Source organism: Ictidomys tridecemlineatus, chromosome 7, assembly GCF_052094955.1.
Source record: "Ictidomys tridecemlineatus isolate mIctTri1 chromosome 7, mIctTri1.hap1, whole genome shotgun sequence".
NCBI lineage: Eukaryota > Metazoa > Chordata > Mammalia > Rodentia > Sciuridae > Ictidomys > Ictidomys tridecemlineatus.
In genome coordinates this window covers 97,530,027-97,545,047 of record NC_135483.1, presented here as the reverse complement: position 1 = coordinate 97,545,047, position 15,021 = coordinate 97,530,027, and the positions used below count along the sequence as shown (strand labels likewise).

Genomic DNA, 15,021 nt, shown 5'->3' with positions numbered 1-15,021 from the left:
TCCTCCCACAGATGTAGGAGATTTATTCTAGGAATTATATTTTTATCGCTATTATAAAAGGTGTTTAGTTAATTAATTACTTTAATTATTTATTTTTTTAGTGCCGAGAATTGAATCCAGGGGCACTTAACGACATCCTCCCTTTTTTAAAAAAAAAAAATTAGTTTGAGAAAGGGTCTTGCTAAGTTGCTTAGGGTTTTGCTAAGTTACCGAGACTGGCTTTGAACTTGTGATCCTCCTGCCACAACCTCCCGAGCTGCTGGGATTACAGGTGTGTGTCACTATACCCAGCGGGCATTTATTTTTAATGTTTTCTTACCAATTGTTGCTGGTGTATGAGAATTCAATATATTTTCATATGCATTTAAAGCAGCTACCTGTCTTAACTCTCCTTTTACTTCCAATAAGGTTTATATTCTTTTGGGTTTTCGTGTAGGTAATCGGGTTATCGGTAAATAATGATAGTTTTATAACTTCCTCTCCTGTTCTATCTATCTTTTGTTTTTTTATTAGTTTCCTCTTTTGCACTGGCTAGGACCTCTGGTATAATTAAGTAGAAATGGTGATAGTGGCATCCTCGTCTTGTTCCTGATTTTTTGTTGTAGTTTTTATTGTGGCGCTGCTGAGGATCAAACCAAGGGCCTCTCACTGCCTAAGCAAGCTCTTTATCTCTCTGAGCTATATTCTCAGTCCTCAATCCTTATTTTAGGTGAGCTGCTACTAATATTTCACCAATTGAATAGTATTTGCTATTTAAGTTTTTAATAGATGACCTCTGTCAGGTCAAGGAAGTTGCCTTCTATTTCCCATTTGCTAAGAGGCTTTTAAAAAAAATCACAATTGTGTCTTAGTCTATTTTCTATTGCTATAATAAGATACTCATGGCTCAGTAATTTACATATAAGAAAGGTCTGTTTAGCTCACAGTTTCAGAGGCTGAGAGTCCATGATCGGGCAGCTCCATCAATTTTGGCTCATGATGGATGGCATCACAATGGCAGGCACATGTGTAGAGAGAAGAATACCATGGTCAGACTGGAAACCAGAGACCTGGAAGGGGTCAGGGACTCTTTTTATAACCTGTTCTTGCAGAAACTAACTGGGGTCCCATAAGAACTACATTAGTTCCTTCCAAGAGCAATTCTCCCAGTGATGATACAACCACCTTCCACCAGGCCTCTCCTCTAACAAGCCGCACCACTTTTTCTTGGTACCAGCAACTTAACCCAGGGGCACTTTACCACTGAGTCACATCCCCAATCCTTTTTACTTTTTCTTTCTTTCTTTTTTTGTTTGTTTTTTTGAGGGGGGTGGTACCGGGGATTGAACTCAGGAGTACTTGGCCACTGAGCCACATCTCCAGCCCTATTTTGTATTTTTTTTAGAGACAGGGTCTCACTGAGTTGCTTAGTGCCTCGCTTTTGCTGAGGCTGGCTTTGAACTCAGGATCCTCCTGCCTTAGCCTCCAGAGCCGCTGGGATTACAGCGCCAACGTGCCCGGCTTACTTTGTATTTTTGAGACAGAGAGAGTCTCACTAAATTGCTTAGGACCGTGATAAGTTGCCCAGGCTGGCTTCAAAGTTGTAATCTTCCCCCTCAACCTCCAAAGATGCTGGAATGACAGGCATGTGCCACCATGCACTTCTGCACCTCTCCTTAATAGTGCCATATTTGGAACCAATTCCAACACCTGAACCCTTGGAAGACACCTTCAAATCATGAAAACCTTTAGCAAAAGGGTTGTTGAATTTTATTCTCTTCTAGCTATTGAAACAATCAAAAATTTTCATGTGATATTCATAGAGTTTATGGGAAACCACACTTGCTTTCCTGTAATAAAACTCAAACTGAGTCATAACTTGTGATCTTTTATATTTATCACAAGATTAAGTTTGCTAATATCTTTGTTTAGGATTTTTGGATTTATGTAAGGAGTGACTTTGGCCTGTGATTTTTCCTTTGTCATATTTTTCTTGTCTAGTTTTATTATCTCTCATAGCCTCTTAGAATAAGAAATATTAGAACAAGAAAATATTTTTTTGGAAGAAATTATAAAGATAGAAGTACTCATTTCCTGAAAGTTTAGCAGAATTCTGCTGCACAATCATCTGGGCTTAGTGGGGGTTTTAAATTCTTGATTTAAGTTTTTTAGTGATTTCAGGGAATATTAAAGCTTTCTGTTTTCCTGAGACAGTTTTGGTAAGTTATATATTTGTCTATTCCATCTGAATCTTCAAACTTATTTTAATAACCTCATGTGTAATATTCTCATTATCTTTTAAATTTCTGTTTATTCTATCATTTTACCTTTGTCTTATACCTAAAATTATTTATTTGAGCCTCTTCTCTCTTTTATTTTCTTGATCAGTCTTATCAAAGAGTCATCCATCAGTTATCTAAAATCCAACCTGTGACTTTGCCATCTTCTCTATCTTTGTTTCCTATGTCACTAATTTCTGCTCTTATATTTAGTATATCTTTCTATTTACATCTGTGGGTTGGATTCTTTGTGCCTTGATTCCTAGCAAGCCTACTGATTTCCTTCTAAGTAGAATTCTGGCTGCATCCTCAACTATTTGAAATAGTGATTTTATTTTCTTTGCAGGACAGAGATTGAAACCAGGGGTGCTCTTTTGAGCCACATCCCCAGCCCTTTTTATTTTTTATTTTGAGACAGGATCTCACTAAATTGCACAGGTTGGCCTCAAACTTATAATCCTCCTGCCTCAACCTCCAGAGCAGCTGGGATTACAGGCATGCACCACTGCACCAGGCAATCTCATTAATTTGCTGGCTGCCTCTAAGAGCTTTTCAGTATGTCTAAGTGTGGCTTTACTTTTAAATTCACTTTTCCACCTTGTGTTATATGTTGTGCTTTCTATGTTTTTGAATCCAGTCTTTTGTTGGTTTTAAAAAATCCTAAGTTTTTGTCTTCTTTAAAGTTTGCCTATCCCTATTCTTTCTTTTGGAACTCCAGTTATTATTATGTTAGACTATTTCATTTTAATAGCTCTTTCTTTTAACTTTCTTTTTATATTTTCAATATATTTGTCCTTTTTTGTATTCTGAGTCGTTTATTCAGCTCCATTTTGTGGGGGTGGAGAGGGGTGATACTGGGGATTGAACTCAGGGGCACTCGGCCACTGAGCCACATCCCCAGACCCATTTTGTATTTTATTTAGAGACAGGGTCTCACTGCGTTGCTTAGCACCTTGCTGTTGCTGAGGCTGGCTTTGAACTCGTCCTGCCTCAGCCTCCCAAGCCACTAGGATTACAGGTGAGCACTACTGTGCCCGGATTCAGCTCCATTTTTGAATGCACTAATTTCTTCCAGTCAACAAATTTGGGTTGTTTCCAACAATTCTTCATTTCTGAAGGTTTTATTTTTCATCATGCCTGGTTCTTCATAGTGTCTTATTGATACTTATTTTTCAAGACTCTAGTTCTTTAGATATTTAATATATCATCATTTTCAATTTGACAATTCTCCTTTGAAGTCCTCGGTGGTGGTTTCTGTGGATTCTCATCAACGGTTTGTTGATCATAGATGCCAAGTTCCTCTTTCGTTGGCATGAACCCAGGTTGTTTTTCACCAGAAAGGACTTGAATTTGCTCCTGCCATGAGCCAAAGAGAGCTTTGTCTTGTTTGTTTATCCTGAGAGTTCAGCAGCGCTTTCTAAATATGTCTTTTGTTCAGAAACTATAGCTGTTTTGCAGCAGGAAGACCCTTTAGAAAGTGGAAGCCCTAATGAGTTCTTTGGGCAGGGAAAAGTTTTCACCAGTGACTAAAATTAAATTTTCAAGAGTAGGTTCCGCACAGGATGGGAATTATAGAAATAAGGTAGATTTCTGGTCCCATAAATAATATAACACTCAGTAGACACGGGTTGATGGCTGACTTCACGGGAGGGCTGGCAGTGGAGGACTGGGTTGCTTAGTGCATCAAAGGGTCCATTTGTGATTGTTCACTTCTGATCCAGGAAAACAAAAACATAGCCAAAGTGTTTTTGAGTAACTATTAGAGACTAAACCCAGCAAAAATAAACTCTCTGGAATTATGGTAATTTGTGGGAGAAAACAATTTAACTGAACAAAATCCGCTTTGCACACTTCCCAGGAAACACAATTAGATGCATTTCTCTTTAGACCAAAAAAACAAACCAAAAACCAAAAACATAAAACCAAACCAACACAACAACAAAAAAGAAAAATGAACAAAACCTATAATCAAGTTTTTTAAAAACCCTACTAGGTGTCTCTTACCAACTCCCTTTTCACTTTCTCCAACAATTATCTTTAACCTCTAAGCCCCTGAAGCCCAGCCTTCTTTCCCTGTCAGTCTCAGCAGATGCATTGTTTATTTTTCCATAAAGGATAGAGATGCCATTGGAAGGGAACTGCCATAGTCAAAGCCAGTCCCTTCCCCCATTGACACCTCCCCTTTCCTCCTTCTTTCCTAGTTTTAAAGGACAAGCTGTTGATGCCCCACCTGCCACACAACATACGCGTCACCTGTGCTCTGGCTCTCAGCCTTTCCGGTGGCCTCTAGGACTTTGATGTTCTCTCATTCTTTGTCTCTGTCTCTCATGTCTTCACCCACTCCTGTTCATCGAATGTTCCAGACATATTTAAAACGTGTTCAGGTTAGAACCATGGAGAGCATAACCACCCTCCTTCGACTTCCCTCTATCTTTCCAGTTACCATCTTTTCTCTTTCCCCTTCTTTCTAGCCAAGTTTTAAAAGAGGTGTCCAGAATTCCTGTCTTCATTTCTTTGCTTCTTATTACTCATTTTCAATCTGAAATTTTACCACCAATGATCTATTGAAATCTGTGCCATTAAGTTTTTGTATTTCCAAATCCAGATGATATTGATTGGGTTTTGCTCTACTTGACTTCTTCATAACTTTCAACACACACACACACACACACACACACACACACACACACGTTTCTTTACCCTTTATCTTAAAATTTCAGTTATAGAGCAAGAGGGTTGTTAGCTTTCTGTCACTGTGACAAAATACCTGAGGTAATTCATTTATAAGGAGGAAAATTAATTTTGGCTCATGGTTTCAGTCCATGGTCAGTTGACTCTATTGCTTTTGGGCCTGTGCTAACATAGTGCATCATGGCGACAGAGAGGGCTGTTTACCTCATGGCAGCCAGGAAACAGGAGAGAGGGAGGGGGGATGGAGGTGACTGGAAGGGGCCGAGATCTTGATAGTATTCTTTAAGGGCATGTCCCCAACAACCTAACTTTCTTCTTCTAGGTTGATGGACGATGTTTAGTTGAATATCATTGTGTTCATCTTAAAACCAACTTACTGTAAGATTATTGCTCAGTATAATAGTTGCTATTACTATTTTAAAGGCATATTTTAGTATAAATCAACTTTATTCCTAGCTTATGTTTTAGACCTTTGGATTAAAAATCATATGTACAGCTAAGTTATATTATTTCTGTAAGTTATATTACTCACTCCAGCTGAGTTAGCAGGGATTTTCAATGTTTGTTAGAAAAGGCCGGGGCTGGTCTGTTGGGATTGAGAATTTCTGCTTTGGTGGTAACAACTTACTCTTAATACAGAGACCAGGGAAGCAACCCAATACCAGAAAGCTGCACTCCCAAGGGCCAACTCCACTGTTCTAGGGAAAGTTTCCACTTGCCCAACAGCCCAACGGTACCTCCCTTTCCAACTGACGGGAGCATTGTGGCCATTCCTTAGTTCTCGTGTGAGCTCTCTGAGTAGTGGGTACTTCCCACAGATTTTACTACTTCTTAGCCAACATCACCCAGCATTAAGGGTGGGAGGACAGAGAGTAGAAGAGCAAAGCCCCAAGCATGAGATTGCTTTCACCTTGAACATTTTTTAAGTGAAGTTATTCTCCGGACAATCTCAAGACTCACCCCACACCAGGCATGAGAAATTGCATTTGAACCAAATTCTCAAGTGACTTACAGGCATGTTATCATGCAAGAAGCACCACTGTTCTAACCCACACTCAGGGCCTGGGCCTTCAGACCACTCCAAGAGGCCTCCCTTTGCTGTCCAGCTGGCCTAACTCAGACTTTGTCACCTGGGTCTTAATCCATTTCCCACAGGTCCATCCCTGTGGGTCTCTCTGTCTGCCCTTCTTCAGTGGCAGGCTCTAACATTCTGTGTTCACCCCGATAGCCCCCAGCCCTTGGGCACTGTCTGACTGATAGCCAGCTCCATTCAGAAGGCTGGTCAAGTCCATGACTGGACCAGCTCACACATGGTCCACACACCAGAAAGTAAAGCCTGAAATTCTTGGAAGGTTAGGTATTTATTTCTGTTGCTTAAGACAAGCTCCATATGGTAAAAACAAAACAGAGAGGCTGAATGGCATAGATATTAAACATCCACCTCGGACCACAGCATTTAGGATTTCCAGAGCACGTCGGTGGAGGCACTTTTGTACCGAGGCACATAGACTTTCCCAGGCCGCAGGGAGTGGCCCGCTCTCTTGAGGATGCTGTTGCCAGCTGCCTAGTGAGGTAGGGAGGAACAGCAGTAGACACGGGTCAGGGCCAAGCCCAGGGCCACTTCACTAGCTGATTGTCTGGTGGCAGATGACAACGACGCCTATTTCCTCCTGTCACCCACCTTGGGACCATTTCTGACCTGAACAGCCTTGGCAGGACACGGGTGGAGAAGGAAGGAAGGACCTTGTCTGGTGTCATCCTCTTTGGTGTAAGGAGGCACCCCCAGCCAGGGAGCGATGGAGAAGGAACAGCTGACACCCACTGGGGCTGGGATGGTGGGAGGTTCATGTGCCAGTCAGTGTTTTCCCTGCTTCTCATTAGTAGGGAGACCACGGGCCCTCCCTGTGCCAAGCAAATGCCAATCTCTACTCTGCTCCTCCGCCTTTAGGTGAACCTCTCATAGGCCATTTCTGGCACTCTATCGGGACCAATTTATGTGACACGCTTTTGCCTCCAGCCTGGGGGAGCACCTTAGAAAACAGACACCCCCACCCCCTACACAGCCCTCCTCCAGCAGCCACAGGCCTAATGAGAGGCTCCTACACTGAGTTTTTATTCCTTATCACTTAAGGACCCTAATGCAGTCTGTAGACGTTAGTACGGGAAGCCTCTGCGCGCTGGCAGGGGCATCTCACGCACTCTGTTGGCCTCTGAAGGCCCTACTCTCTTGGCTTCATCAAAACATGCCTCCTGGTCTAGGAGCCCTCTGTGATCTTTGGGTTCAGAGATGACTTTTTGGTGGCTGATCATTCTAACCAGAGGAGGCAGGGCCGAAGGGGAGACTCAACAGAAAACGGCTGTTTATCAACAGAGAGTAAACCAGTTTTAGTCTGAGTCAGTGATGGGTGGCCTGGGACTGGGGGACAGATGTTCTGTGACCCTGGCTGTGGTCTGGCCTCTTGTGCTTTGGGGCAGCAGTGTTTTAGAGTGGTAACTTTAATGGAAAAGTCCCTCCTAGCTGTTCTGAACCATAATACAGTAGTCCCCTCTTATCCTCAGGGATACTTATAGGACACCCCAACCCCCTGTGGATGCCTGAAACCTCGGATGGTATGAACTCTATACGTACATTCTTTCATATGCATATACACTCCTGTGATAAAGTTTACTTAATAAATTACAGGAAGAGATGAACAGAAAAAAAAAGAATAATTATAACAACCTACTGTAACAAAATGTGTGGTCTCTCTATTAAAAGTCAAGACAAGTATTCATATTTTCAGACTGCAGTTAACCCTGGAGAACTGAAAATGAGGACCAAGAAACCATGGATAAGAGGAGACTACTGTACCCATGAGGGGGAACCACGAGCCACTGTGATTTTCAGGGTGCTGGGAAGGAAGGCAGTTTCTCTGCCTTGCATCAATTGAGGACATTTGAAGGCGCCCCGTTATTTTTCCACAGAGCCAACTTAATGAAGACAGTCCTTCAGCCTTGAAGGCAGGTTCAAGAAGAGGCTCAGCCATGATATTCAGTGAGCAGGTGTGTGTCCCCCTCCTACTGGACTGATCTGTAAAGCGTCTACTCTAAGCCTTCCAGGGAGACATTCAGAGTAACAATGAAAAGGTGAGAAGGCACAGTGGTTTAAAGAACGGTCACCACCTACTTAATGGAGAGAAAGCAATTACACTTGCACGGAAGACAGTTCATTAGTGGCTCCACAAAGAGGTGCCTTCACACCCTCACAGGAGGATCCATTTGCAGGCTCCATGGTGACTCCCGACTTTCAAGGGGAAAAAAATCTCCCTGGCTCAGTGAGAACCAGGTGCAGCAGCTTCAGCCCCAAAGCAACCCCCACCCCACCGCCAAATGGGTGGACCTTCATTTGGCTCCCACCCTTCCCACCACTGCCCAGGGGAGAGGAAGAGAAGGGACCACAGCCCCTGCCCACTGACATCTCCTCATCTCCAGGTGCCCGTTAGGTTGCAGGTAGAGCTGTTGTCTCCCTGTCACTTATGAGTCCCAGCTCCGCATGAGCCTTGGGAGAGCTGAAGGGGGACTAGGGTGGAGGATAAAGGCCGGTACTCACCAAGGCCAAAGCCTCTTCTGTACAAAAAATGGGTATATCTCCGCAAAGGTCACAATAGCATGATCTTGCTATTTAACATCTGGCACTTGCTTTTAGCTACAAGTTGAAATCTCAGAGACCCAATTTTTTTTTTTTAAGCTAAGTAAATACAATGGGAAGTCCTGTTATATATGTAAAATACACGTACATCTATGACGCGCACACGTGCGTCATTCTGAATATTACTGTGCACAGTTGCATCCCAGGAATTCCAACCTCAAACCACCCCTTTGTGCGTGGACACTCCACATTGCTCCATCCAGAAAAGAAAACCCGAACAGGGCTCGGGCTGCCGACCCGCCCGCACCTCTGGAGCTGAAGCAGGCACCTCACACGTGGCTCGTCTTCTCCACCAGGATGTGGTCTGTGGGTAGCACAAACTTGATGGCGCCATCCTTCTCCCAGCCCCTGCGGATCTTGGCAAGTCTGCGGCTGAAACATGGGAGGAGGAACAGGGCTTTGGCCAGGATGACGACGCAGGGGACCAGCAGCGTGAGCGTGAAGGTGGGCGGCAGGTAGAACTTGTAGCGGTTCTCCTCGAAGGCGCGGGTCCAGCCGTAGGTGAGTGTGTGCAGCGTGGTCAGCACCAGGGCCACGAAGCCCAGCGTGGACTGCGGGAGCAAAAGGTAGGAATGAGCGCCTGCGGAGGACCCCGCGCTCCTGCCAGCCTGGTCCCCGGGGAGGGGCTGTAGAACTCAAGGCTGTGGTTTCCAGTCCCAGCCCAACCACTCAGCACAGGTGCCATCTAAACTCTCTGACGTGTCACTAGCAGAAAAATAAGACTTCTGTGTTGAAGGGATATAAGGGTTGATTAATGCAGATTCAATAAGATAACAATGCTTCCCCTGCCCCCAACTGTTATCTGTGCTTCTGACAGCTGCCAGACAATTTTGGATGGAATTATGTTCAAAGGAACTGAAAAACATTTTAGTAGTTTTGTGTATATTTTAATGAAGAGTAACAAGTGTCCGCCAGCATACTGAAATCATAATTTCACAACTAGTTGGCTTAAGTTAAGGCTGGATAAAAAAATGAAATTGATTTTGAGTTGGCTTAAAGAGAAACACAAAATAAATAATTTATAGATGGTATGTGGATATGGCACCAACAGTTAAGGGGGTTCCAGGGACCTGTGGTCTGAAGGTGACCTGACACTATACAGAAAGCCTTAAACACCAGACAGATGCACTCAGTGCAGGCTGGTCTTTCACCTCCTGCCATGCTGAGTTATGAGCACCCCCTAATCTTTCCCTTGGCCTGCTAAGAGCTGAACCCTAGTTTTTCTATGCAGGTGAGCTGCTCCAATTTGGGAATTTTGTAATGTAATGATGCTTAGCTGACTGAGTTGGAATCCTTTAATGCAGCCGAAACCACAGGGAGGTAAGACCATTCCAGCTCCAAGCGGAAATGGCCTTCTTATATCAGGGCTCCACCCCTTGAGCCACAGGTGGGCTTTTGTGGGTCACTGCCAGGTGCAACACATGCTCAGGAAGGGCTGATTCCTATAACTTCGGCCTCTTTTGCATGCCAGCATTCCCTGGACCACACAGGGACGGTGCAGATTCTTCCCGGGGGCTAGTTCCCACAGACACTGACCCAGTTCCAACGGGAGGTCCTGCCTGCCCCTGCTTTCTGTGGAGGCACCAGAGTTGCAGAGATGGCTGGACAGTGTCTTTTATCCCTGAGCTGACCAGTCTGAAACTGGTTTCAAACTTCCGCTGCACATTAAAATCACCTGGAGATTCCGGGGTGAGGTGGGGGGGATATTAGTGCCCGAGCCCCGCCCCCCCCCCCCAGGAATTTAGATTAAATTGGTTTGGGGCAAGGCTCAGGCATCTGTTGTTTTTCAGAGTTCAGCAGATGATGCTAATGTGCAGCCAGGACTAAAGCACTAATTCTGGAAACCCACATCACCCACATCTTTCTAACTTGAGGTTGAAAAGTCCACATGGGTCCCTGTGCCCAAAAAGTCTGACAGGGGAGGACTTGGACCTATCTGTTCCTTAGACAAAGACCCCCCTGAGGCCTTTCAGTGCCTGTGTGCTTGTGTTGTGCTTTCCTCTAGATGGGGCAGCAACAAGAAGCTGCCCAGGCCTAGCATTAGCATCTCCCTTGGGTGACATACCCTATACTCCAGAGCCTCACACATATGGGCCACTATCCCCATCTCTAATCTGGAGAGGGAGGGATGGGGTCTTGCATTGGGACAGCAGCCTCCAGGCCCACCAGAGGCAGCCAGCTCCTCCTGTTCATACATTCTCATGGTGTGTCATCCCAAGTCCCAGGATGCAGGTGCCAGGAAGCACTAGCCTCGGGCAAAGAGTTCATAGCAAGGGACAAGAGCCAAAGGTCAGCCAATAACGAAGGGCCTCTTGACTTCCCAATCCTGGTGGAAAGCCCAGATGATTCCAGCGAGTTTCTGTCCCTAAAACTTTCTCTCCTTGGGAGCAATTTAATAATCCCAGAATGGCCAAAGGAAACCCAACAAAGGGGAGGGATTGTCACAGGGCAATTAATAACCCCCCAAGCCAGGGCCATTTTTATTTTGTGGAAGCTTGTTAGTAAAAAAGAAACAGCCAGGTCCTCGGTGGCTCCTGCTGGTGCTCAATTACTGCAGCATGAAGGGGCTTTGGACAATCGCTCATCAAGCTGGGGTCAGGCTGTTCTCTGTCATTATTTCAGGCAAGTGGCTGGAGTGAACAAGGTCACAGGAAGCTCCTCAAACTCTGGGGCAGGACTGAGGTGCTAAGAGCTGAACCCTAGTTTTTCTATGCAGGTGAGCTGCTCCAACCTGGGAATTTTGCAATCTAATGATGTTTAGCTGACTGAATTGGAATCCTTTAATGCAGCCAAAACCCACACCAAAATAATGAAACTGCCCAAAGAAACACAGCCCAAAATTAAAACTTTGAAAATAGCCTTGGAAACAAAAGGACAAATGAAAATATGAGTTGCACTGTCCCAATGGCTTTTAGATAAACACAATATTCTGACCCAGGGGTCAGGTCAGGCCCATTGAGACCACAGGTGGTTTTGAAGCCCTGGCGGCTGTGTGAAGGTGCATGGGAGGGGGGGAGGGGGTGAATAGAATCTGGGTAGCGCCTCACTGGCCACACTAACTTGACAAGATTTGGGTTGCAACTTTGCTAAAAAAAAAAATCATTCATCCAGCCAGCCATGCATGGTGGTGCATGCCTATAATCCTAGTGACTCAGGAGACTGAGGCAGGAAGATCACAAATTGAAGATCAGTCTAGCAACTCTGCCTCAAAATAAAAAATAAAAAGAGCTGGGGGTGTAGCTGCACAGGAAACAGTGGTAGAGTGCCCCTGGGTTCAAATTCCAGTAACCCTCCAAAAAATCATCCAGCTATTATGGGGTGCATGGGTCCTTAGTTGACATGTACTGGGCTCACATATTCCCAATGACCACATGAGTGAACTCAGGCACCACACCAGGAAGCAGAATCTCCAAGAGTCTGAGAAACTTGTCTGATGGTGCAGGGCAGGGGAGGGTCTTGGCACTGACCCCAGATCTGTGTTTCTACCTCCTGTGTTCCAACCACCAGGGGGCGCCACACACTGCAGCACATGCACCTAGGGGTCACCCAGACTTCCAAGTCATCCCTCAGTATGAGTTCACAGGTCAGGGGCAAGTTTGGGCATCCCTATTCTCCAGGAGTGCTCTGTGTCTTCAAACCTTTCTAATGGTGGCTTGCCAGTAAGAAAGGCATTTTACATCACTGCACAGGAAACAACATGTATGTAGTTCCTGAGTCAATATAGCTGAAAACATCTATCCTTACACCATGAAACATTGAGGGCTTGCATGGTGTAAGGATAGATGTTTTATTCTATTTCATTTAGAAAATGCAGGGAGCACCCACTGGGTGGATTGCATGACCCACTCAAAATGTCTACCATAGTTGGCAAACTCCGACTTGAACTGCTTGGTTACCCAGGGTTGAAGCCTCTTGGCCTCTCTCTTGCAACCTCCAATCAGAAGTGGGTGGTCAGGAGCCACCATAGTGGTGCACGACTGTAGTCCTAGCTCAGGGGCTCAGGTGGTGGACATGATCTGCTCAGAGTGGGCACACAGGCGGTGGAGCTGGAAGCCAGGCTTCCTGGGTCCAGGGCATCTTGCATGTCAGCTCTCTTGGGAGACAGAGTGGCTGGGTTTTGTGGACACAGTGAGGATATTTTGTTTCCACAAACAAAATCCTGCCTTCCTACCCATCCGACCCCCATCCCCAGCTCCTGCAGTGGCAGAAGGACTTTCATATTTTTATTTTGACTCTTTAATATGTAAAGCAGGGTACAGCTACTGGGGTCTCAGTCAGCTTTTGCTAACAAAATCAAATCCAGAGGCTTTCTCTGGCAGCCAGAGCCAGGGCAAGTAATCTGTGGCTGCTTAAGGGAGCCACTTTCTGGTGAGAGGAGCAACCTGTGGTCTGTTTTAATTGTGGACAAGCCATGTACCCAGGATACTCTAGGCGGGAACAGGCAAATCCTAGATTTGAGTGTGAGACACATGGGGATTAGTGGCAGATCAGTCAAATTCCCTTCCCTCCGCCCTCTTGGCTAGCATGTGTCAGCCTGAGCACTCCTCCAGGACTTCTGAGACGAGCAGAGCCCTGGAGATTCACAGACAACGCTTTACAAAACAACCACAACCGTTTTGTTCTAAGGTACTCTAAGGATCCCCAGTCACGAATAATTACTTGCAATTACATAAAAGCAACACACTGTCACTGTCCCTGAGTCCTCACTGCTCAGGGAAGATACTCAACAGATTTTTTTTGCTGACAGTGGGGGTGGATAACATTGCTGTTCTCTGCCCTGATACCATACAAAGGCAGGATCCAGCATTAGTCAGCGCCCATCCACGGAGGGGATAGGCTAATCCACCAACACTGACCATGTGCTCTATGTGGAGAATGGTGGGAGATGCCTGAGGAATGTCAGAAGGGTCCCCATCTCAGTTGTCTCCATGGTCATTGGAACAAGGCTCTGCCTGCCTGCTCCCTACCTCCTCCTAGCGTGATGTCCTGCATACAGCAAGTGCTCAATCCATGTTTGCTGCCTGAACAAATGTACAAAAACCCTTCTGCCTCTGGCAGCATTTCCCAGAGCATGCTCTGAAGGGGGCTGATAGCTTTGAGAGCTGTCACCTGAAAAACAGGGCAGGGGTGGTGCTAAACGTCACATCAGTCTAGTTAACAGGTTGTATATGGTACACATTGTTGGAATCTTTGATGGGCCAAAGAGTGCTATGAGTCTCTTAGGGGGGAGCATTTCTCAAATTTATTGGATGAAAGATTCTTCTTCTTTTTTTCTTTTTCTGGTGGTGCTGGGGGTATGTGTGCTAGGCAAGCACGCTACCACTGAGCAATACCCTACCCCTAAGACCTCCTTTTCTCTGGATTTTCCCAGGAATGGTGTCCTTTGGAGATGCTGTGACTCATCCCTCATGTACAGTAACCCCAAAGCTCACCTCCCCACCTGCCCTGCATGCATCCGAGGCTTAAAAGGAACCAAAGTGCCAGGTTGGGGCATGGGGGCGGTGTGGTAGGCTGGCTTCAGTGATTCACATCTAGACCTGCAAAATGTCCCATGACTACAGGGCACAGAATTTTTTTTGTTTTTGGACATTTCAAGAACTGCAGAAGCTGAGAATGCTCGATCTGGGATTCTGTGTGCTGTTCTCTAATTTTTTTTTGCATTCCTCTACTTGGCTTCCCCTGATGTCTAAAGGTGAGCTTGTCTTTGGCAGTCCTGTTGTCAGGAGGCCAGGAGGGTCCCCAGGGTAGGAAGGCCCTGGCATCTGACTGGGTGGAAGGAAGGTTCTTGCTGGGGACAGGTGGGCGGGGCCGCTGAGGCTCCTGGTAGAGAAACCACTACTTTACCTGTACAAAGCTGAACTCCCTCCAGTTGAGCGAGTTTGCGATAGACGGCAGAGAGGTGACGGCCAGCAGGGACAGCGTGCCGAGGGCCAGCACTCCCAGGGAGACGTATATCTCCATTCGCCAGACTTCCTCCTCCACCCAGAGGTGGCTCTTGTTGGCTACCTGACATGGACGGAAGGAAAACCATGAACACAGAGGCAAAGGCTGGTGCCCTGGGGAGTGGGGGAGCGCGTGCTAAAAAACAGGAGAAAGATAGCCGCTGCTACCGCCCCTACCCCACCTGACACCCACCAAGTGCCCGATTGTGTTCTAAGTGCTTCTCAGGCATTCCCACAATCATGCCCTGAGATGGAGATCACTATTAACCCATTTTACAGATGGAGGCACAGAGGTCAAGTCACTTTCCCCAGGTCACAGGTTCCCGAAGTCTTACACATGTCTGTCTGGGAGCAGCCAACCAGCCAAGAGCAAGGAGCCAGAGAGATCAACAAGAAATACACTTTGAGCAAAACTGTATCACACGGATTTTCAATCCCTACA

General features: G+C 45.8%; 1 protein-coding gene across 2 annotated transcripts in view; it reads right to left on the bottom strand.

Annotated features, from left to right (window-relative positions):
- The window catches only part of Steap3 (STEAP3 metalloreductase), a 67,298-nt gene that overhangs the window by 23,543 nt on the left and 28,734 nt on the right, over positions 1-15,021 (bottom strand). The window contains exons 4-5 of one of the 2 annotated variants that reach the window (XM_078017242.1): positions 14,482-14,643; positions 8,885-9,188 (exon numbers count right to left, since the gene is read on the bottom strand). In XM_078017242.1, the coding sequence (XP_077873368.1) occupies positions 8,907-9,188; positions 14,482-14,643 (444 nt within the window). In that variant the 3' untranslated portion in view covers positions 8,885-8,906. Of the gene's footprint in view, positions 1-6,291; positions 9,189-14,481; positions 14,644-15,021 lie in introns of those variants that run through there. The other variant, XM_013355745.4, reaches the window with a different exon arrangement.